This window comes from Schistocerca cancellata, chromosome 1 (genome assembly GCF_023864275.1).
Source record: "Schistocerca cancellata isolate TAMUIC-IGC-003103 chromosome 1, iqSchCanc2.1, whole genome shotgun sequence".
Classification (NCBI taxonomy): domain Eukaryota; kingdom Metazoa; phylum Arthropoda; class Insecta; order Orthoptera; family Acrididae; genus Schistocerca; species Schistocerca cancellata.
In genome coordinates, this window is record NC_064626.1 from 380,507,989 (window position 1) to 380,534,145 (window position 26,157).

Consider the following 26,157-nt stretch of genomic DNA (forward strand, 5'->3'; position numbering starts at 1 on the left):
AATGATCAGGATAATGCAATCTTTTGACTAGTTCTGTGGCTAAGGATGGATAGTTCTGGGTTGTACTGCGCCACATGGCTCTTTGTACATCTGACTTGGTAAAAGGTGGGAGCGAAGCACATATAAAATAGTTGTAAAGCTGCTATATGCAGCTTACAGCGATCAGTGAACAACATGTAAACAAAAGAAAGCACACACTACTATGAGAACATGAAACTAAAGTGTTGACTGTACAACGATTCGAAAGTATATTAAATCAAAATCTAATTTAAAAATCAAACAAACAGTTCTCACTTGACAGCCTAAGACCTTGAATACTGTGTGTTTAAGAAATACTACTTAAAGGATATTACTGAGTGCAGCAAGGTAAAACTTAACTGAAATACAAATCAGCTGATCTACCTTCACCCTCTCACATGGCAGACTAATACTTAAAATATTTTGCATTACTATAACTATTACAATGATTTCTGTAAGACATTTTCACTAACTATTCTTAACTGCATCTGCATTTTCATTCACCCATTTTTAAATTAAATTCAACTTTACACAAAATGGAAGATAATCTTTCCCTCTGACGTATTGGACATCTTTAATTATCATAAACCATAATTAGAGAAATGCCACAACACTCTCGTAAAACAGCTGACTCATGATGCATTTTAAATGGTTAATGGTGGTACACTGGCAGAAATTTAGAGGTGGGAAGAAAGAACTGCTACTGGAAAGCAGACACAAGAAGGCATCTCTAAGGGTAAGCTAAAACCATACATTGTGATGTGTCATGTAACACACAGAAGAAATTTTGTATCACTTATTAAAATTAAAAATAATTAATGTTTATAAGCATGCCAATTAAAGACTATCACTTGTTAAGAGGGAGTGACTTGGATGTAAGACAATTTTTAATATTTCCATATATAGGTTAATATTTGCAAGCCAAGAATAAAAAATTAATTTTCAGGTACAGTGCTCCTCAAAATGTAAACTCTCAGCTTATAGTGCAAATGTAACATGTTAGTGTTGGGTATCAAAACTGGTGACTATACTCAGTCTTAAAACCAAATGTTCATGCAGCACAACAACAGACAGGACAGATTTCTTATACAACAAAAATTTTGGTTATTTAAAATGGAAGGGGTTAAGTGGAAGACATATCATTGATTTACACTTTTGTAAGGTTCACACTGTCAAAAAATCACACCCACAAGCATAATGACTAAAATAATCAAATTACCATCTTAGTTGTAGAACCGGAAGCCACGAACACGGATGATACAAAAATAAAATTAAAAATTAAGACCAATAAATATAGTACAAATGAACAAATGTAAAAACATTGGCATGCAGTGGGCTTTATACTATTGCTAAAAAATTCTGGTATATGCAACAAAGAAACAGAATAAGCTGTCTACATTTACCAATGCAATTTCAGTTGCCGAGATCCAATTACATGTGACCAAACCATGAACTTAAATACTGAAACACTGTCAGTAATTAAAGAATATATCACTTTGTGAAGGAATGTCAAGATACACATACATCTAAAACAAAATTTACAGTTGACACAGTGCAGTATGAAGTACAAGAAATATTTACTCTTATAACAGTATACATATAACTACCAGAATCTTCTATGTGTGTTATTCCTTCTGGTATACAGGCATTGTTTTAAAAGTGAACGATGAGGAAAGTCCATGAAACACTTAGATTTGTGCATCCACATGGGCCATCATCCTTTTAAAGTCTGAAAATGACACTTGTAAGGTTCCATTCTCCCACATTTTGTCACGTAGAAATCAACACAATGACTGGACATACTTATACTCTAAGTCTAGTCTCTCTTACATTGGTGGGAGCAAAATGGTCCTATCTTCTCTTCTCCAGCTATCTGTATTATTTAAATATTTATCATTATCTTTCCCAAGTAATTCATATTATAATTTTTTTTAATTTATCCAGATAAAAAACAAAATTTAGGTCTGGAGAAACTCTTCTGTACACCCTCCTCCTTTCTCCATAAAATTACTTTTCTGCAATTTCTTCTATGCACATTTAGCAAATTTTATATATTTTGAGTAGGTTTAACAGAAATGAAGCGCCACTGAGAAAATGTCACTCGACTGTACTATACTGCTGGCAAATATTGCGCAAAAAATGAATGTATCATTAGAGTAAAAAATTTGTGAACTGTGTAAACTTCATAGAAACATTGAAAATAAAACAAAATTTATATCTTATTGTTTACGACACCTACTGTACGCTGTTTCTTATTGGCACAACTGGCAGATGCAGTGAAACCAATTGTCCAATGAGATTTTATAAACGACCTACAAGGATTAAACATCCAGCACTGAATAGCAAAGAAACTTAGGACTTTCAATGCTTTAATGTGTGTAGGAGTTTCATTTGCTCTAGAATAACAAAATTCCTACCACATAAGTAGTGTTACACCAGATGTTTGAGCACTGCAGCTGATGACCTAAGGCACAGCATATATTTCTCTACACAAGAGCCTTAATTGCAAATTGCAGGGTAGTCAAGTAGGTGAAGGGTTCAAGTTAGATGAACAGAGTGTAGCTGTCTACAGGTGCAATGACTAACAATATTAATAATTAGTCACAGAAGGCTTATTATCTCTTCCACATGTTTTGCTTTCTTCCTCAACCATTACTTCTCGCTTCAGTCCTCAGTTATCAGAAATTGGTAAAAATCAAAAGCTTTTGGTCAAATAGCGTTATCTGCTTCAGCATTCTTTCAAAAACCTTTGAGGTCTTGCAATACCATAGTGAAGTAGTAGTAGTGAGAGTTCTGTCGTTGAACATAAGTAGCTGTGTTGGCTGTAGCTGCGTGAACCAAGCATGCTATTCTCACAAAAACCATGTTAGCAATGGATGCCTCTTGAGTACTAGTAGTAGTAGTAGCAGCAGCAGCTGCTTTTTTATGAACTACTTGGACAAAATGACATCAATACAGCAAGTGTCTACAGTCTTGGGCTGAGGGAACAGCTTCTTTTCACAGGCAAAAGACAGAAACACAAGAGTTAGGAGCACTGTCCTACATGACTGTTAATTCTTAATCCTTTCCTTCCTGGACCCTTGGGCGGACCTATCTCACCACTCTCTCTTTACAACCCTGATGTTGCCAATCTACAACTTCTTGAACATGCTCTGTAAGCTGACCTGCTTTTTATGTATATACAAACTTTTACTGAAGGGACAAACGTGGCAAACCAGCTTACAGAGTATGTTGGAGAAAAGCAATACATTGGCAACATATAATGCTAACCTCTCTTTATGGTTTTCATATATAATTAAGATAGAACTACTCATGACAAAGTCACTATCAATACCATTTAATATTTTTCCTAATAATAAATATATGCACACAGCTGCTAATTTTGTCAAAATGTTTAAGCTTTTCAACATCTTTTCTATGCATTCCCTTTGTAATATTTCTTCCATCCTGACACACAAATGATCGACTAATGTTGACAAGGGTGGTGCCAACAAGTGGGCTTTGCCTCTAGCATCACAACCTGGCAGCACATATGTAGGGGGAATAGTTTCAGGTTTCAGGTATGCAATGAGACATGAAAAGAATGGCAAACTGAGTATCAAATGTAAGAATGCATACTCTCGTGGCAGTTACACTGAATAAAAAGTTACAAATGTGCCTATCAAAGACTGTTTGAACCTAGTACCCCAGCTCTTTGTAAGTGAAATGGACAAGCTATTAAGGTACACACTTACATTATCTTATTTTCTGTACAACAGCCAGTATTACGATCAGACAGACAGCATTGCAGCAGTGGGTAGCCTGTTAGCTCCAACCGTTGAAAACCTCTTCAAGGAGAATTCTGAGGATATTGCCTTGGACATGGCACCACTAAAGCCTAGTTGTTTCTTTCAATATGATGAAATGTTCATCATTTGGCCCTAAGGACTTGAAGTCTACTAGGGTTGGAACACCTCAATGACATTACAGTAACATTCAGTTTACTATGGAGGTAGAAAAAGATGATGCATCGTCCTTACTCAAGATTCTCATCCAGCACATCTGTACTTGCATGCCATCAGCCATCATCATCCAGACAGAAGTGCACCGTTTTACAACCATTGGCGCATTGTGCAAGAATGATATCAGATGCTGATAACCTGCCCCCATGAGCTGAACCACCTATGGAAGGTCTTTAATGAACAACAGTTATAACATCTATCAAAAAAATGAAGTGACATCAAGCAAGACTCACAACAAGACCGACAAGAAGCAGGAAGAGAATCTGCTTTCTTGCCATTCTGTCGCTCCGTATTGGGCAAGCTAAGCCGCCTGCTGATGTGACAAGATCAAATCGATTTCAGGCCTCCAACGAAAATGCCTCAATTACTCAGACCTGTTAAAGACGTAGCAGGTGTCAGAACACCTGAGGTCTACAAGATACTTGTAAGCATGGCCAGTCTTCTGTCAGACAAACAGTATGCACTGTGAAATGATGCAGGGAGGAGCAGAAGATGTTTTATCACCTATGCTAGCCCTAGAAAATGGACACCGGGTAAAACTTCATGATACGTCTGTCATGGCTCATACAAATGGCTTCTGTAATTGTGTAATTAAAGCAGCCATTGAAATAAAGATCACCAATAACACCTTAAACAAAGATGATGGCCTGCAGCTCAGTAGGGGATCCAGTGATCGTGTGATTGAAGCGGGCGCATTGGACGCCAAGACAAACATATGCCTGTTTATGGTGATGCTGTGGGCACAAGTGACATCACAACTGGCAGCTAGTGTATATAAGGAGTGCACCAGCAGCCCACTGGCAGTCATATCACTTGACAATGGCCGAAAGCTCATGTAATTTTAATTACTTGACGCAGTTGGAAACCCAAGAACTTTTTATTCACTTGAGCACAAAAATCTGTAAGTGTCCGCAGTTACATATGGTCACATCACATAAAAGTTGCCATGAATTCCAATTTTTTCCTATGCTTTTTGGGAATGAAAGTTGTAGGGACAGACCGATCTGTAGTTTAGCCTGATGTCTGTGATAGACTGATTGTGACCTTGGAGTGATAAGATGCAGAGCCTGCTAAATGACGATTCCTACCGGAAGATCAGCGTTGACCCTACAAAGAAGGTGGAGAACAAGATGAGGTCGCTTCTCAAGGACGCAGATTTACCGGAGGGTGACGCTAAGAAATTGTTACCCCAAGGTCCGGTACCGCCTAGACTATATGGACTCCCGAAGGTTCACAAAGAGGGGGTACCATTACGCCCCATTGTCAGCAACATCAGGGCACCTATATTTTTGTTGGCCAAATACCTGACGGGAATATTAAGTCCTTATGTGGGTAAATGCCCTCATCACATCCGTAATTCCGTGGATTTTGTTAAACGCCTTGATAGCTTCAGGTTGGATGAGTCAGATATCATAGTGAGTTTTGACGTCGTTTCCTTGTTTACGAGGGTACCCTTGTGAGAGCCACTAGAATTGATTAATCAGAAGTTTGACGAGAAGACCGCTGAACTTTTTAGGCCCGTCTTGACTTCCACGTATTTTCTTTTTAATGGAGAATACTATGAACAAACGGAGGGAGTCGCCATGGGTAGCCCACTCTCACCAGTGGTAGCGAATTTGTACATGGAGAACTTCGAGGAGGAAGCCCTGTCGTCATCCGAATGGAAACCTACTTGCTTTTTCCATTACGTGGATGACACATTCGTCATCTGGCCACATGGTATGGATAAACTCCTTGACTTCCTTACACATCTAAACTCCATACACCCCAACATCAAATTCACTATGGAGACTGAAACGGAGGGTAAATTACCTTTCCTTGACGTCTTGGTCAAGAGAAGGGCTGACGGCACCCTAGGTCATGGGGTGTATCGGAAGACAATGCATACTGATCTGTATTTGCACACAGACAGCTGCCACCACCCTTCACAGGGGAATGGGGTACTTATAAGTCTAGTACATAGGGCGCGCACTATCTCTGACGCAGAGTGTCTACCCCAGGAATTGGAACATCTGAGAACTGTATTTCGAAAAAATGGGTACTCAGAGTGGCAGATTCAATGTGCTCTCCGCCCAATCACTACAGCACAACCTGTGGAGATGGATGAAATCACGAGGGAGGAGGTAGGCACTGCATTTATTCCATATACAGGTGCACTCTCGGGGAAAATCGCCCGCATTTTGAAGAAACACCGAGTCGGAACTGTGTTTTGTCCTCCGAATAAAACTCATGCACTGGTGGGGAGCGCCAAAGATGACCTCGGTTTGAGGAAGGCCGGCGTGTACCAGATTCCGTGTCAATGTGGCAAGTCGTATATTGGTCAGACGATGCATACCGTCGAGGATCGATGCCGTGAACACCAGAGGCACACTCGACTGATGTATCCGAGCAAGTTGGCGGTTGATGAACATTGTTTGTCGGAAAATCACGCTATGGAGTATGAACGCACGAGGATTCTGGTACAGACGTCGAGATACTGGGACAGCGTTGTTAGAGAGGCCATCGAAATTCGCACCAATGACGACCTCATAAACCGTGACTGTGGCTATAATCTTAGCAAGGCTTGGGACCCAGTGATTGGGTTAATCAAGAGTAAATCGAGCAAATGTATAGTTGTGACGACCACGGCGGACAGAGCCATCACACCGACGTCATGTCAGATGCCGTCGCAATCTGTTCCACCGCGCGACCGTGGTGCGGATGGAGGGTATTTAAATCGGCCGCCACCGCCACCGAACCCAGTTCCTCCTGGGCAGCCATTGCGTACGGATCTCCGTGCCGGCACATTCACAGGAGCTCAGTCCGTCAGTTCACCTGATGAAGGCGGCATGTTTGATCGCCGAAATATTGTGCCCGTTGGACACTGTAGACCGGCAGTACACCCGTGGATATTTTGATTAAATTGGTTCTAGTCATAAGACAAAGTTGATGGTTATGGAACAGCCTATGTTGAGATTTCAGCTGTACATCATGTGCTACAAAATTATTTTATGGAAAATATCGCATGAACCTTTAATATCAAGAGCACTCCTTTTGTAAATACATTGTACATTCAGTGGTTTTGTACACTGAATTGTTTGCCACAATTACCAACACAATTACACAAAACATTTAAGTAACATCATTGTCCTTTCTGGATACTTAACCAGATGATGTTCTACTATTAAATAACCAGAAAGCAATACAGATCAATACACACAAAAATAAGGATCACCATTTAGTTCTGGTGCTGTGTGTCACATGTCTGTTAGTCTCCTTGAAATTTTCACAGTTTAAGCTCTTGACTATTTTACACATGATACATACAGCAGTACATGCCAGAATTGAGCATTTATCTTATACAAGTACACCAGAATCTTCTGCTTAGGTTATGAAACTATGAACTAATGTAAGGACCCCAGCACAGAATTTTCTTTTCACCCTAATTCTTTGTATGGGATGTGACTGTACCATTTAAATAAAAACGGCAGCAAGTGGGCCATCTGAGAAATGTTCATCCCAGCACGCGTCTTCAATCGATTACCAATTTTCATTACAGTGACCTTTCAGTCACCAAAGAGTGCGTCATTCTAACAGGGAGATGTCCCCATGGATGGGATCAACTTTTTGAAAGCATCTATACAGTGGTGCATGTTAGGGTCCCATGTAATACACCCTGCAATCATTTATGAAATTGGGTCCTTGCTTGTGAGTAATCCATGAAAAAGAATTTCCTGTGATCCTCTACAGTTTGAACAAATACAATTAAGCCGAGTGACAGCACAGCACAGAGGTTAAGATACATTCATGGCGTGCAGAAAATTATGAGTTCAAATCTCATCAGGTGCTTTGAAATTTTTTATTTTTAAATCTTTGTCTTAATAACCAATCAGTTTTATTAAATTAATTGGTCAAAATGCAATTTTTCTTCATTTCTTATTCTTTGCCACACCATTTTCATTTTCATCAATGTATTGTTTTTTTATTTGCTCTCATTCTTTCTTCATTTTATACCATTTCATTTTGAATCGTTGTGTTTATGGTTTTACTTATTTTTATTTATCTACCGTAACATTTAAAGATTTTAAAATGCCAATTTATCAGTTGAGAATAAAAGATGGACTAATATATTCTAGCTGTGAAATGACATTGAAAACTTTTTTTTTTTTTTACAAGACACAATTTTTTTTGGACGGTGATAGTTGTACAAAGAAATAAAATACACATTCATATTGCACTATGGAAAAAATAACACGGATGAAGATTTAAACAGAGAAAGGGATTATAAATGTAAGAAAATTCAAGAAAAATGAGGAATAGAAATAAATGCCAAAACATGGATGAAAATATAAAATTCCAAAATGAAATAAATCAAATCAACATAATAAATAAATAAATTCAAAATCAAACGGACAATTTGATATGAAATAGTACAACAAGAAGAAATGAGAGCAAATAAAGTCTGTAAGTTGTTGAAAATGATGTGGTAAAGGATTAGAAATAAAAAAATAGAACCAAAGAACTGTATAAAAAATGTCAGAGTCATTTCGACAAAGATTTAAAAATACCTGATGCAATTTGAACCCACAACTCTGCACGTCATGAATGTATTTTAACCACTACGCTACACTGCTGCTCTATTTAATTTTATTATTTTTAAGGCTCTAAAGCAATGTGCAACATGCATTTTTCTATTACTTGCAAATGAGGGCTCACTTTGATAAATGGCTGCAGGGTGTGATATCTGGAACCCTAGCCAACACCATCATATAGACGCTTTCTGAAAGTTGATCCCAGCCACAGGATCTCTCTTTGTAAGCAGTAGTCGAGACACTCCCCATCATATTCCACATCTCAAACATGCTACACCATCATGAAGACAAGTATGAATGCATCCACACATTTTCAAAACATTCAAAAATCAAACTTCCTGGCAGATTAAAACTGTGTGCCCGACCGAGACTCGAACTCGGGACCTTTGCCTTTCGCGGGCAAGTGCTCTACCATCTGAGCTACCAAAGCACGACTCGCCCGGTACTCACAGCTTTACTTCTGCCAGTATCTCGTCTCCCACCTTCCAAACTTTACAGAAGCTCTTCTGCAAGGTTCACAGAAGAGCTTCTGTAAAGTTTGGAAGGTAGGAGACGAGATACTGGCAGAAGTAAAGCTGTGAGTACCGGGCGTGAGTCGTGCTTCGGTAGCTCAGATGGTAGAGCACTTGCCCGCGAAAGGCAAAGGTCCCGAGTTCGAGTCTCGGTCAGGCACACAGTTTTAATCTGCCAGGAAGTTTCATATCAGCGCACACTCCGCTGCAGAGTGAGAATCTCATTCTGGGAACATTCAAAAATCACATTGAAGTTACATCTGAGTCACAAGTAAGTGTGATGCCGGGAAGTCCTGGATGGGATATAAATAATGCTAGGAGTACAGGAAGGAACACAACAAATTAATCAATGAATTCACTGTATAGTTGATGCACATAAACATGATAGAAAACAAAGCTGAGGTTTCGAAGCTTTGGAGACAACGAATACATTTTTACCTCCCTCTCAGATTACTCCAGAAACACTCTGACAACATCCAAGTCCATCAATCTTCAACAGTATCTACATTTTTAAGGCGGCTGTTCCATCCATGCAAAAGGTGTCTCCCACATGTTACAGCCACCAGTGGACAGCTCACCTGCAATGATGGACACTTCCTTATCCAGTAGGTTTGAGGTCTTCCTAATGCCTTCAAAGACAGGCATTAACATTTGAACCTAGGCTGCAAATAGATCTCCCATGCCCCCAATCCTCCAAGTACCTGCACAAATCGACTGCAGAGTAACTCCCTCTCATTAACCAATACTACCTTGGACACAAACATCTTCACCAAAGCGTACACCAGCACTTCGACTAACATGTCTGAAAATGATGTTGCATCCTTCCCACCAAAGTTATATCCCACTGTCCATTTAATCAACAAAAAAAATGAAATGATTGTATGGCATTGTTGGCCGGGAGACACCACTCGAGGTTGTTCAGCCACCGTATTGCAAGCTCTTTTTAGGTGATGGCACATTGGTGACTTGCGAGTCAATGATTATGAAAATGATGATGGACACACAACACCCTGCCAGGAATCGAACCCGGGCCCCCTGCATGGTAGGCGGTAACGCTACGCTACAGAGGCGGACTAATCAACAAAATATTGGCGGACTAATCAACAAAATATTCTGGTCTATCATTATGCCACATCTACCCCCAGCCCCTTGCTACATGAGTTATATCCTTGTAGAATAAAACCTAACGTATGGTCCATACAGCACATGCTACGCCAATTCTGTCATCAGCTTATCCTACGCTATAAAAAGCAGTGGTACTATATACCAAATCTACTGCAATGTCACACAGCCTTTTATGTGGGTGTGACCACCATCCAGACTACTACGCAAATGAATGGCCACAGCCAAACTGCCACCAGCAAAGTTGACCACCTAGTGGTAGAATATGCTGCTGAACTAAACTTCAGAATCGGTGTCAACCCAAGTTTCTCCTGAACAATACCGGCTTCTCTGAATTGCGCTGACAGGATCCTGCAATTCTTCGAAGAATATTTATCTACCAATTCAGCAATCTCCCATTTCTGTTTCATTCTCCTCCTCCCAATCCACTCCATTCCACTGTGTGCAACCCACACCCACCCCCACCCCCACATTGCTTACACCATGGCGAGTTCAAGCTAAGTGTTCAATCATGTTTATGTGCCTGCAAACTGCTCAACTACATGACGAGTGGTCATCTGTACTCCTTCCATTATTTATATTAACATCAGGAGTACAGATACACAAAAAGAACAGAATTTAAATAAAGAAATTAAACAGATGACATTTTACACAACCCAAGAAATTAGTGAGGAACATAAGGGAAAAATTTGATTGATTAGAGTAAAATAATCACAATAAACAAATAGTTCATTATGAGACAGCACCCAGAACCACTAACATTTATACAGCATAAGCTGGCACCACTATCCAAAGAGTTCTGCACTAGTCTGAACTAAACTTACAGTACCAAATGTAAATTGCTGTTCAACACAGAAATCAAATACATTTATGTGCGAAGAAATTATTAATGTGAATACAGAGATTGTACATTCTATGAAGGAGCTATTAAATTATGGTGCAGTAAAGATAGTCCCACCAGCCATTTTTTCCAATCTAGGTAAACATGTACACAGCAGTTTCCAAAGTGACAAAGCAGCTCCTACAAATTAAAGGCAATATCTTAGATGACATACGCAGTAACTCTCATCCAGAAAGAATTACTTCCCAGAACATATTGAATGCATATTTAAACAAACAAAAATTGTAAAAGAAACTGGCTATGACTTGTGGGGTTTAAAACAAAACAAAACAAATATTTTTGCAAGATCACTTGGCAAAATTTCAGTCCTTCCTTTACAACAGTATAGTGGTCACTTCAGAGTGCTGTGAATGGTATAGAACTGGCACCAGACACTCATCTGACCATCCACTCCTGTCTCATGTCATAGATGTGCATGTCTGTTGGCTGAATTGAATCAGTACAGTAAGATGAGTTGACTTAGAGACATGGCAGAAAAGAGTGTGTTTTGATGTGGACATAACCATAAAGTGAATGAAACTGCCTGGTTATTTCGTATATAAATGCAGACTATCCTGTGTGTCTGCAAGCGATGGAGTACCACTCACAGTCAGGTAACGTGGCAGATCTGTCATCACAGAAAGATCATAACCAACAAGGACCAAAGATGATTGTCACAAACAACTACAAAACTGGTCAGCAGCTGTCTGAAGGTATGTAGTGTGGTCCAATTTTGCCTCTTTTTATATGATTTAAAGCAGGGCTGGCCATGGTGTGCCAGACTAGATGCAAGCAGGGCATGCGAAACAAGGCCTGGTATATTTCAGCATTGCTCAGTCCTCTGAAGTACCCGGAAATGTACAACATTTCATTAAATATTGCAAGTGTCTGTCGGCACAACTCTCTACAGTTCCGCAGAATAGTGGTGTCAGAAACGTTCCCTGTACCCTTCACTCATTATTCGTAGCACGAAGGACATTCATGTGTCCAGTAGCTGTCTACACAAAAAGAGGCAGTTTAGTGATCTATTATCGCAAGACTTTTTAAAAGGATGGGAATGACAAGAGAAGAGTGAGAATTCTCAGTACGTATTATGCAATCACATAAGTGACGGGTACTGCAAATTCACTATGAAACGACATTACAAAACCAAGCAGAAAGAATTCCAAGACTTAGCTGACAACAAAAGAGCAGAAAATGCAATCAACAGACTGGATTCATTGTTCTATACATCAAAAATCACTATGCTAAATTTGCAGGCATGGAACATGTGAAGAAATTGGTGGCACGAATAGTAAAATTTCTGAATTCACACACTTTATTCCACTGTCAGTTGCAGGAGCATTCAAATGGATCTGAAAGAAGAGTATGGAGACTTTATATATTACTGTAAAGTTCGCTGGTTAAGTCAACGGGCATGCCTGGAACAATTTTTTTATTTAAAACTTGCTAGGAAAAAGGGTGTGCAGAATTGAAAATGAGAACATCCAGAATGGATTGCAGACCTTGCATTTTAAGCAGACTTTACTGCAAATTGCCCATAGTAAGACACTGCAAGGTGAGAAACCACTTATGATTTAATGGGGATATATTTAAAAAGAAAATTGTATTGAAGGGACATAGTCCGACAAATGCAGTCCAGTTCCCTAAACTCCCTAGGCTTAAAGAAAATTTAAGGTTCAAACAATGCAGTGTGGCCTTGAAAGAATTGCATGGCAGGTCTCCTGAACATTATACGGATACTGCCAACCACACTTACATCTGTTTTCGATACTGTTTGCCATTTCAGTTGACAGTGACCCCGTGCACATGCAGATGTAGCTGATTAATCTGCAAGGTAAGTCCCATTTTAAACACTAATCCCTCTAATGTTAAAGTCCATAATGAGATTGCAAAAGTGCTACAACATTTTGACCAACACGTGTGTGACACTTTTTTTTTATTATGACACTAAATAAATCACAACTATGTAGCAACCTGAGAGTGAAAATCTGTGAAATTATGGCTGTCTGTGTGTTGGCAGTTTGCAGCAGATGAAAACTATATTATGTCTTCAGTGCACCAAAAACAATTTAATAATACTGAAAACATTTGGTTTTGAACTATGTTGTTAAGAAATGTGAAACATAAAACCAAGTTGTATGCAGTGCAACTGCATTGCCCTTTCAATGCGGCGTGTTCACAGTTTCCCCAACTTCGCCCTCCTTGCACTCAGATAGCATGATGTGGCAGTGGCAGAAATGTGCAAGCCCGTCTTAGCACTTAGGCACTCATATCAGGTCACAGTTGGTGAGCCGAATTCTTGGCAACCTCGAATGCTGAATGCTCCAATTGAAGCATTTAACCCACAGAGTATGGAGGATGCCGTTCAGTCCAGAACTGGTTATGTCATGTTTTGAGATTGTTTTCCACATCATGACTTGTGTCCCCTCATACAGGTTACCATCAACATGAAATGAGATGTTTATTTCAACATTATTAGCAAACAAGTGTTCCTCTTTCTATACATGTTCACAACAAGTGTGCTGCAGATACTCTAGTATTCGCAGATGAAAACTGTGTTCGCAGGGCTGCACACCCGTTGTTCTGGTTGGAGGTACGCCCGAGCAACCTACTGTATTTCAATTGACCCATTAAAAGTCCCAATGTTAACCCTGTAGAAAATATCTACTTATGTGGAACAGGTGAAAGACAGCAAACAATGTCCCCATCATTTGATAGCTCTACAGGATCTAATCATCAATGAGTTGTTTCAGCTGGATATTACATATCTAAAGGAACAACTTGTGGACACACATTGCAAACAAGCAGTTATCAAAGCTGGAGGCGATGTTACACAGTATTAGCATCTTGCTCCCGGGAGATGACTGTTTGTCCAGTGTGATTAATTTTGAATTCATTATTGTCTTTTCCTTTATAAGTGGATGGTCTTTCAAGATTTTGAATCGAGGAATGCGACAATCAAACATATTTTTTTATAAAAAAATTCCAAAATCTTTCAAAATGGTTCGCAAATGTTGGAAAAGTACACAAGATGTTATGTAAACACTGTTTGGCCTTCTACATCGGCATGACTACCACCAAATTATCAATCAGGATGAATGGGCACAGGCTGAGGATGTATACCGGCAACTCACAATATCCTGTTGCAGAGCATGCTCTACAACATGACATTCATGACCTCGGCACCTGTTTCACCTCACGCGCCATCTGGAGTCTCCCCCCAGACACCACCTTCTCAGAACTCTACAGGTGGGAACTAGCACTACAACATGTCCTTGGTTCTCGCTACCCACCTGCCCTTAGTTTACATTAATTTCTTCAGTCTCAGCATTTCTTCACTAACTACAGTTTGCTTCACTCCATTTCAGTGTTCTATATCTTTCAATTGTCTTTCTCATCCATTTTTCACTGCCCCCCTCTGTTCTGTACAATGCACTTTGCTTTTCACTCTTATTAAATCATGCATGATGAGTAAGCAGTAATCTCTTCCACCTTTAAGCTCTCAGGTTATCAAATCTCGTTTGATGCAGTCCCCAACAACTGGTCTTTCCTTCTCATCCTGTATAGTAAGTCTCTGCTGAACTGCAGCTCTGGGGGACTTTCCCAAAATCTACTCCTTTTCCTAGACCTCTCCAGTCCTTTTCCTACACCCCTCTTCCTTCCCCTTCAAACCCTTCTGCCTGTAGGAGCCACTGTCTCTGAAAGCTTGTCAATTACAACTGCTTTTTATGTGTGTGTTCTGCCACTGCTTGGTGAGTAGATTTTTTTATCCATCTCATTAAATAATTTTCTAACTAAAGATAGGTGTGATTAGTCAAAATCAACGAAGATCCACAAACTTACACGAGTCAGGTACAATCATTTCCATTAAGCTGGTTGTTGAAACTTAGAATATCATATCTCAACAATTACATTGGCCATCTTTGTGTATTCTGTAGTTACATCTTTAACCCTGATGAAAATGCACATTTTCCTCACTGTTGTCTGATATTTTCAAGTTTTTAACAGGTTTGGTTCAATACCAAGAATGTCACAGCCTGAAACCTCCATATGCCTGCAGGGTACTAAGGATGGTCCAATAATTTGGATTTTAAAACACATACAACTGTTCAGCATAATAGTCTCTGCAGTGATAAAATAGTGCAGATTAGTAGTTGCCTTGTTGACAGCATCACTTGTCAAAACTGGTGTGTTGTACTGCATTCCCTCATCCATCCTAGTAAATCCCTGTGTCAATCCTGCACATTGTGTGTGAATTCCCTGCGAGTTGCCCAGGTAGAAGACCCGTCTCTCACATTTTGCTACTACATCCTACTGTATGTCTTTACAACAATATCCACGTGCACAAGCTGCCAATTCATAATCAACTGTGATGCAACAGCAATTTTTACAGATGCATAACAAACCCGTTGACTACCAATATGAATGGCCACCAGCAAATTGTGGCTTCTTGCAAACAATTTTTTTGTGCATCCTGCATATCACAACACCAATTGCTTTGACAGCTTGTTTAGGTATACATGCGAGTCGACCGAAGTGTCCGATCCCACCCGTTGGCTTACTAAAGTTCCGGCATCTCGGACCAGGGACGGCTGTATGTGGAGATGTCTTAAGGATAACAGGTCAAAGGAAGTGTTCAATTCCAATTTTGTTGGCTTGTTGTGTTTTTTGAGGTAGTGATGATTGTGGACGTGGTTGTAGTTTTGGGTTTTATGATTTGGCATCGGTAGTTTCTGTTGACCTATATAGGTCAAGGGAAGTGTTCGATTCCAATGTATGGTTGTGACTGTGGATGTTTCGGTATCTGGAGTTGCTGATGAGCTATACAGGTCAAGGAAAGTGTCAGATTCCAGAGGATATTGTGTTGGGATTTGGGGAGTTTTGTGTTGTCGGTTTTTTTCGTCTTTTGTGTGGTTTGGTATGGTGGTGTGTGTCTAAATTTGTTTATATTTACTTTTTCCCCACCCAAAAACCCCCAATTTCCCACGCTTGTCCTGTTAGTTTCATTAGGTTTTTTGTGGAACGTGTGTGTGTGTGTGTGTGTGTGTGTGTGTGTGTGTGTGTGTTGGTTTTTCAATGTATTTTCGTGTTTGTGTTCATGTTTACATAATGGCATCATAGGGGCCATATTGGAGTCATAGTGTATGGTCGTTTCCGCCATATTTGTGATGTCACGGGTCAAAGCAGACGGGTGGAATTGGATGCTTCTGTATTTCCATACATGCCATTTGGATTCATCAACCAAAACAACAGCTTCTCCAAACTGTACGTTCCTCAGTTCCATGCTCAGACTTCCATTACAGACACTACATTAGCACCAAATCTCCTACACTGCGAGAAAACTAAATGTAATGTACTAACACCTAATTATAAATAACTAGGAACTACTACCTAGAAAGCAGTGAATTATTTTATACAGAACACTTTTAAAAGCAGTAGAATTCTGAAGGAGTACAGCACAATACAAATATCTGTGCAACTGTACTGATTTAAGTAGTATATTTTCTAACACTGAAAATATAGGATTTTTTTCTCCATTCTTGCTAGTACCTAATACCAGAAGTACTTATCTAAGCAAAAACACAATGTCCAAATATCATGAAAGAAATTGGCCATTGTTACATGAAAGAAAATATTGTAGTAATTAATAGAAAAAATTAAGGTGTGATAGCTAGATATGTAATTAAATCATAGCCATACTGCTGCTTCACGTAACACACAAGTACATTTTGTCTTATTACATACTGATTTTTAAATTTGTTTCTGTGCATATTTCCCCGGAACTAGCAATATACACATGCCACTGAAATAATTTAAGAGTGACATCACGAGACACAGAGATAGTGTCTTCTTTTCTGTTTGCATATTTAACTTGTAGACAGCATTCATGTGTTCCATTAACAATATGTTGGTTAGTTCTTGTGGGTGATGCCTTACATTGTGTTGTTTACTATGATACCGCTGTTCTGCTTCCACCAGTGACTACACTGCCAAACATCATCATGGTAAAGTGAACCGTAGTGTAGCCCAATGTCTAGGTATCATTGGGAGTGGAAAGACTGGTTGCAAATTGGTGAAACCACTGAATGTGTCATGATAATATTTCTATATTTATATTGCACTTTCCAGAGTTACATTTGTGTCCCTGAGAAAAACAACTATCTTCCTACTGATATTGTCAAATTTTTAACAAGTTTGAAGAGTTTGACTAAAACACACCCACTCAAATCCCCTATTCCTGTGGTGGCACTATGTTTGTCGTTTGTCATTTGCTGAAGTTTGTATTAGTGATGATGTCCACTGGTCACTTGTTGAGACTTAGATCTCTGCATGACACTGACATACAAGCACAGAATCAAATTTTTTACTAATCCCAGTTCCCCACCCCAAAACTGAAGGACAGCATTTTTAAAATAAATCAATAAGTACAAAAGATTATTTCTCAAATTTTTTTATATCTTTCTTAATAAAGTAAACTGATGAAATGTTTGTTTAATATCTAACGTACTTAAAATTACCTCATTCTCTACATATATAAATTTATTGTCATTATTCAGGGTCAACAGACAGGGATGGATATATTTTAGAGATGACATTCTTACTCCATAACTGTTTTGTTATTACAAATTGCTAGCACTTTTCACATTTTTGAAACATATCTAATACAAAATACTTACACCTTCATAATTTCTGGCCTCAACACCTCTTTTGGTAATAAGAGAAACTTCTTGGACTACACCCCTCTGATCTATAGCAAAAGAGAAATAAATGACAAACACTCCACACAAAAAACCTACATAACTATTTTAACCTTCAAGGGCAAAAACAGAAACAACACAAAAATACAAAAAGCAATATCTTTGAAAATAAATATTTGTGGCATCTCTTTCTGAACGTAAGTGTTTCAGAATACCCACATAACTAAAGCTGACTTTTCACATGTTCTGGTTTACATGTCAATCTGTTTATGTATTGAATTTCATACCATGATAGTTATTATGTAAGTGCAATGTGGATGATAAACTGTTCAGCCATGACAATAATGTAAACTTTTGAAATGTGATGCAACAGTACAATGCTGCAGATTAGATGGGTACACATATACTAATGAGGCGGAACTGTAATAGGGAGAAAAGAAATTAATAGCGAAACTTGGACGAAAATAGGGTCGCAGTCAGGACAAGGCCCCATTAATTTCTTAAAAGAGGGAAGCTTCAGGACAAAAAATTGTAGGGAGTGACCAAAGCTTGCCTATGTACTGTATGGTGAGCAGGTTCAGATGGCTATAGGTTGCAGGTTGAAGTAGCTATGTATAGATGAGGGCAGCCTAGTGTGGAGAAATCCATCAAACCAGTCTTCAGACTGAAGGCAACATCAGCACAATTGTTAGTGCACCAAACATTAAGTTGAATGCATTCTGCAGTACACTACGCAACTTTCAAAAGTCATTCAAGAAGCTATCCCGGACTCCTATAATTTGCCATTTGTAAATGCTTCACACGAATATTGATATATTCGTTTTCTGTATGGGGAAACTAATGTAACACAATAGGAATAGAAATATGTTCAAGAACAAAAAATTATCAACATCATTTACAAATAGGTACGATGGGACAAAGCAGTAGTTGCAGAATTTTACTAAACTGAGGGAACAACGTGAATTTTCCTGTTCCAACTTCCCATGTGAGTGAACATCGACGAACTTTGAAATATACGGCTTAGTCTTGCGCCTTTAGCGAAAGTAGTACACTCATTACCTGTATTACAACAGTTGTATGCATGTACAAAAAGAGTATTTTGAAAGAAAAAAAAAATCTGGCGAACGAACACACACACACACACACACACACACACACACACACACACACACACACAACATATGGTTTTCATAATTTACAATTTTCATATGGAGTTTCGAATACTTACTGGGTGGCACACGTGATGTGAAACATATTTCAAATTTATCGTACGTTTCAGTCACAAACGAAAATTTCCCTTTCGATATATCCTCCTTCTGTGACAGAATATGACCTTTTGAATCTCTAACCTAAATCAGAAAACATTTTATCAGTGAGTGACTCCACAAATTAATAGTAAATTCTATCATTACTGTCAAGAACCCACTATATAATCCACTTTCTGCCCTGGAGCTGGAGATACTTCATAATCCCCCGTCACAAGAACGTCAGACTGGATTTCTTCTCTCAAACATTTTTGAGTATTTGGTTCCATTTTCCACATTATTCCTTCTACATTTCTTATAACGGCTATAATGCCCAATAATAAATAAACTAAATCCATTTCTGTAACAGAAAGAGCTAACTACCATGTATATAGCACAACACACTGTCAAATATTGTTAACTTCCACTCGCATTGCATCAAATCCAAACACAGATGAGTTGGCTTTACTCAAAGATTTTCACACGTGAACGTCATTTCCTGATGTAAAACATCTTTGCAACTATATCGATACAGCCGAGATCACACACGCAACTAACCTGTCGCCACAGCTAGTGGCCTACTGCAGCTGCATGTCATGCGACAAGAAGTTCAACTTTTTTGTGCTTTGTGGCGTCACTTACCTTCGACCACTGCTCCGTGGTGCAGTATTTCGATACACAAGTATCCTTTCGCTGTCATCGTGGAGTCATTGCTGCTTTATTCAATTCGCTTTCTATGTGTTTTCATTTTATCACTGAAAAACAGTGAAATCAGTGTTCGGCAGGTAAATTTCGCAACTTTTGGAACTACATGGACGGCAACATATGTTTTTCTGCAGAAGTATGTGTGTGTGTGTGTGTGTGTGTGTGTGTGTGTGTGTGTAAGAGAGAGAGAGAGAATAAGCATTGTATAAATTATGGAATATATGCAGAAAATAGCTCCCGAGTGTGATATGGCATCTGTTAAACTCAAAACTAGTTATTCGAAATGGCTATGTCAGCGACTGCAATAAAATTACAAACTCTTGAAAGAGTGACGTGTCTGCAGATGATATAACACGCCAGCTGTTGGTTAGTTTATCTTTATACATAGCATTTTTGTCTCTGAGAGTTATTTCTTTTATAAAGTGTAAGAGGTCCGTGATTTATCCCAGTGTCAAATCCATTTTCGTATCCAGAATTTGGGTTTCGTCATCCTTGTATTTAACTCTTGTTACATTTCTAATCCCATAACTTGCACTGTCCACATTCATACCCGTCCATGTGATTTCAACTGACGCCATATTGAAAGCTCTGTAACCACGTAGAATTTGTGCCGCCCTGGGTGAACGGTAGCTCATGATGACTCTACAGAAAGTCCCAAGCTGTGGCGCCACATTCTCAGCTGTTTTGCGCATCTAGCACCATTAACTGATAGCGGCCAATAACTTAAATTCTCTCCCCGAGCGGCTAGCCGCGAGTTACAAACTTGATTGCGAGCATCTCTCTCTGGCATGCTGCGCTTTGCCGTATTTCGCGATCATGCAGTTTCATTCACAGAGAGCCCGAATTATTCACTCAGATGTCGATGTTACTTTCTTGTCGCAGTATAGCTGTGGATGTGTATCTGTAAACGTTTTAGTATGATTTCCAAATGAAAATGTCGTGTGATGGCAATAAACGTGAAATTCCTCACAAGAAACTTTAATTACATTGCGTGCCTATGGAGCATCGTCCGCGTCGTTCGACTGGTTTCGTGATTTCCTGTCAGAAAGAGCTCATATGTAGTAAGTGAGGGAAAAATCATCGAGTAAAACAAGTGATATCTGGCGTTTGCAAGGAAGTATTATAGACACTCCTCTGTTCGTGATCTAATGAACGAATTAGGAGACAGTCTGAGTAGCCATCTTAAACTGTTTGCACACTCTTAAACTGTTTGCAGATGATGCTGGGATTTACCGTCTTATAAAGTCATCATAAATTAAAACAAATTTGAAAAGATTTAGACAAGATATCTGTATGGTGAGAAAAGTGGTATTTGACTCCAAATAATGAAAATTTTGAATTCATTCATATGGGTACTAAAAGGAATCCGCTAAACCCGGTTTACAGGATAAAATACAAGATTCTAAAGGCTGTAAATTCAACTAAATACTAAGGGATTACAATTAAGAATAACTTAAAATGCAACTATCACATGGATAACGTTGTGTGGAAAGTAAACCAAAGACTATGATTACTGGTAGAACATAAAGCATGTCTACTAATGAGACTACTTACACTTTCTTTTCCACCCTCTTTTGGAGTACTGCTGTCAGGTGTGCGATCCACAGCAGAGAGAATTGATCGAAAAAGTTCAAAGAAGGGCAGCTCGTTTTGTATTTTCGCGAAATAGGGGAGAGACTGCCATGGATATGATACACGAATTGGGGTGGCAATCATCAAAACAAAGGAGTTTTTCGTTGTGGCAGGATTTTCTCATGAAATTTCAGTCACCAACTTTCTCCACAGAGTGCGAAAATACTTTGTTGGCGCCCACCTACACAGGGAGGAATGTTCATCATAATAAAATAAAAGAAATTAGAGCTCATAAGGAAAGATAAAAGCGTTTGTGTTTCCTGCGTGCAGTTCGAGAGGGCAATGACAGAGAAATAGCTTGAAGGTGGCTTTATGAACGCTCTGACATGCCCTTAATTGTGAATTTCAGGGTAATCATGTAGCTGTTTCACAAGCAGTCGATGAGGCTTATGTCACGCATTTATAACATCTTCAAATGTGAATCTGAAACCGATACTTTCTATTTTTGACATTTTGAAGACTCAAGAACAAACTGCAGAAACACTTTTTGGCAAGAGAACTGTACAGAGAATAATAAACAAAAGTGTTTTTGTATTGCCCGAAAATCACTGAAATCGCAAGAAACCTGTAACACAAATAGATGGTTTTCACATCGATGTTTCAAAGCGCTCTGTGTTTGAATGCATGTAAGAAGGGAATATCCAACATCACAAAAAACATGTTAGAATTATCCCTGAGCAAATTAGCTTCAAAGGTGGCGATTAGTCAATGTAAATAATTTTAAAATACATTGGTTTTAAATATGTTAATAAGAGGGTTTTTAATTGAAAGAAGTCACATACAAGCAGCATGAAGCATGTCCATTATAAAGATGCACAATACAAAAAGAGGATGTAGTTCTACAGTGTATTACCTTGATTAAACAAGAGTGAATCGAGATCATTCCATTAAAACCTGCTTGGAAGTGAGTGATGGTACTGGCGGTTTTAAAGGACCCTTAGGAAAAGATTCTCGGATATTTACTCTGCATGCTGGCTCTTCTTCTGATTTGGTTCCTGAGAGTAAACTTGTATTTATGTGTAAGAGAAATAGTAGTGACTACCATTCCGAAATGATCGCTGTCACTTTCAAAAAGTGATTCACTGAACCATTCTTGCCATACATAGCTTCGAAGTCAGTCGTTGTAATTACCGTGCCAGTTATCATTTAGCTGTTACAGAGCAATGGCCAAGTACGAGCACCAGGAAAGGGAATATTGTGCTCTGGCTGAAAAATAAAAGTATTCCAGACAATATAAGCCAGGCTCGTGCTGAACTCCTGCAGCTCGTTAATGTATATAATTCACATGACACAATATATAAATTTGACTTCCTTGCATGTGAATGTGGTCACACAGCTTTGTGTGTACCCACATATAACTGTCAGTATAATCCTATATAATTAATTTGTGCACAGGTTACAAGCTATATGGGGAAAAAACAAAACATTCAAAATAACAGACAGTGAAAGGCTTATGCATGAAGCAATAGACAGCAGCCTCCATCAGTGTGTGCACACTGTGTGTCACGCTGAAAAATTTCAAAAATAAGACTTGCACAGGGAGGTGAAGATGGATAAAAGCCTTGAACATATCATCCTAAATTTAAATCAAATGGTTTGGACATGGACTCAGATAGCAGATGGTATAACGATGTAGACTGAAACAAAGTAAAGTAATGATCTTTCTTGGTTTTAAAGACTTACGGCTTAAAAATGTTTTTGTCAACATATCAGTTGCATACACTGGATAAATTCATCAAAAATCCAGTATTTCGATGTGTACATCCTTGCCATTTTCATGACAAGAAATAGAAAATGCCTTAAAACGAAAGGGAGGGCTACCTGTCGAGATATCGGTGGTTTTCGACGCTATTGGTCAGCATTCTGTCGAGTTATTTACAAAAGATGGTTAACTGATAGCTTGCTCAGTGGATCAGAAATGAGTTCTCCTGCTGTAGTGTGGAACGAGTTAATTTTAACTCATAATGCCTGTCGACACCGAAAAATATGATAACCTACTAACAATTTTTTCTATAGTCTTTTGCACTAGTGTTTGCTACCAGCAATTCGTTTTTACATGTAGTGTTTTACATTGAACAGCAGTGAATCACACCCAAATACTCACATTGTACACATTTAAAAAATTATATGAAGTAGAAGCAGTTGTCAAACAAATGTAATGATGTAGACAAATGATTGATGTCGGTTTTAAAATGTGAACGTATAATATAATGTACCCAAGGCAAATGAACATGATTGTTGTCTGCAGCAACACAGTTCAGCAATACGGACTTCGTTTGCCCGCTCTCTGCTGCCACGCATATGCAAACCTCATTCCCTCCATGCATCCCTATCACTTCGCCTCTATGCATGGAAGTGCCCTCCTATGTGAAGCAGGCTATAGTTGCATGTGTGAACCTGGCCACAGTCTGTGGTTTACTTGGGCAATAACATAAACAGCAGCTCGGATCACTCTGTCTTTATTTGCGCAAATCACGCTTTTTCAGCTGCATTAAAATGCAGATGTGTTTTCGTAGGGTTTTATAGCCATTAATGCATGGATATAATACATCGTGAGATCACACACCAACATATCAATCGATCGAATTCATTTTTAAGTCGTCCCATAGATCAGTCACATACTTGGAATAAATCGGCTGTAGTAAAACAAAAGAGAACATGCATTGCTATTTTTAGAATCAAGAAACATTGTGGCATACCCATCCTCAAAGTCATTTCATAAATCCGTCACATATACGGAATAAGCCAACTGTAGTACAACAAGAGAGAACATACATTGCTATTTGTAGAAAAAAGAAACAATATAGCATATCTATTTACAAAACATTGCAAGTCATCTGTAAATACAACATATGTATCCTTAGTAGTTACAGAACAGGTTAGAATAGAATAGAATCTTTATTTACCTTTTGGGGGGTTTTTCATACAATTCGCTTCATCAGTGCTTTCAATACACAAAACGATACCTAAATATGCATGTGCAATATGTCTATAGGTCTATGATAAAATAACAGTGATAATGCAATAACCATACATACAATGGAATAATAATAATAATAAATTATATTAATCACAAATACAATAGAACCATACATAATTATGTGTTAGTACCAGGTAGAAAAAGTGTAAATGCTTATACATCAGAATCTCACACATGTACAGGCATAGTTCATGATATACTATTGACTGCTTAATGCATATACCTGTGTGTTGCTATTTAGAAACCCACCAAGTGAGTAGTACAGCATACATTTGAGCCACACTTCTATGGCATGCTTAAAGCTATTTACGGATAGATCGCTATGTGTATTTGGGAGTTTGTTATAAAGTTTCAAACATGGATACTTACACCTATTATGTTTTTATATCAGTCTTGAGTACAGAAGATCTACAATAAAGTACTATGGACATGCACTTGGGACCTTCAGTTAAAATTCCCTTAGATTTCTTTAGCATATATTGAAGAAGTGTAGATTGACATACTAGACAGTGTCATCATCTTGAGTTCTTTGAAGTGATGTTTGCAGCTTTCCCAGTTCAGTGTCCCATACTGTAGATGTGATTGCAAGAAAATAAGAAATTAATAAATATTGCCAATTATGTGTCTGACCTTGTGTAGTAGGAAGAGAGTATGAGCAAGTTTGCTGCATAGATAATTTGTATACATACCCCGTGTAAGTTTTTGATCTACATGCAGTCCCAGTAATTTGACATTTTTTGTATCTTGTTTGAAGGGTAAATAATATAACTTAGTTTTTTATTTTATTTGTAGATGAAAGATTGTCCATGCACCAGTTACTGCTCATTTCAGTTACTACTCTGTTGTATTCTAAGACATCTTGCAGATTTTTTTCCATCCGTAATTAGTGTCCTGTCACTGGCACATAGTATACTGTCAAATGGCATGTAATTTGGGAAGTCATTGACACACACAATGATCAAGAAATACCCAAGTGCTGAGCCTCGTGGGATACCTCCCTTTGTTTTCTTGGGTGTCGAATTTTGGCTGTTGGCCTTTACTAATTGTGCTCTATTACTTAAGTATGACTGAAATAGTTGTAATGGCTTATCTACAACAGCATAATGTTCTAGCTTTTTTTATCATTATATCATGTGTGACAGAGTCAAAGGCTTTGCTTAAATCTAACAGTGTTGCACAAGTGAGTTTCTTGTTCTCATATCCTTCATGTATGTTGCTAAAGAGACAATCTACTGCTTTTGTTGTTGATAGCTGAGATCAAAAGCGAAACTTCTGGCTGTTAGACGACATAGAAGGAAGACTGGTCCCAAAATATGGTCGCCAATTATCCCGGCCCACACATTTCGACTGCACAGATGCTGATGGTTTGCTGTCATCATACCGTTGGTGTTCTGCATACTAACGCACAGATGACTGTTATGAAACTTGACGAGACCACTCTGCATGAAGATGGCCTCATTTGTGAATAGGATGGATGACAAAAATCCTTCAGTCGTGTTTACCTGGTGAAAAAACCAGTGACAAGACTGCCCCTCATGTCGAAAATCTGTTGCTAGCAGGCCCTGTAAGTGATAAGTGTAGTAACAATTGACATAGAGAATGTTACACAGGGTCATCAGCTTACCCTGCACTGGCAGGCCAAATGCCTGGCACTGAAACAGCAGTCGCCTTCCGCAGTGTTAATCACATTTCCCTCCAAGTCTGGTATCGGAACATTTTGGGTATGTCATTCGCGATTTCCAGCTTCCTGAAACGACCCTGTCTGATACAAACGGTGAAACGCTGTTGCAA

General features: G+C 38.7%; 1 protein-coding gene across 1 annotated transcript in view; it reads right to left on the bottom strand.

Moving 5' to 3' along the window:
• LOC126175084 (transmembrane emp24 domain-containing protein bai) overlaps positions 1–19,533 on the bottom strand; it is a 42,124-nt gene extending 22,591 nt beyond the window's left edge. The window contains exons 1-3 of the mRNA XM_049921625.1: positions 19,232–19,533; positions 19,034–19,154; positions 17,785–17,855 (exon numbers count right to left, since the gene is read on the bottom strand). Coding sequence (XP_049777582.1) covers positions 17,785–17,855; positions 19,034–19,154; positions 19,232–19,408 — 369 coding nt within the window. The 5' untranslated portion in view covers positions 19,409–19,533. The remainder of the gene's footprint in view (positions 1–17,784; positions 17,856–19,033; positions 19,155–19,231) is intronic.
• Positions 19,534–26,157: the final 6,624 nt, after the last annotated feature.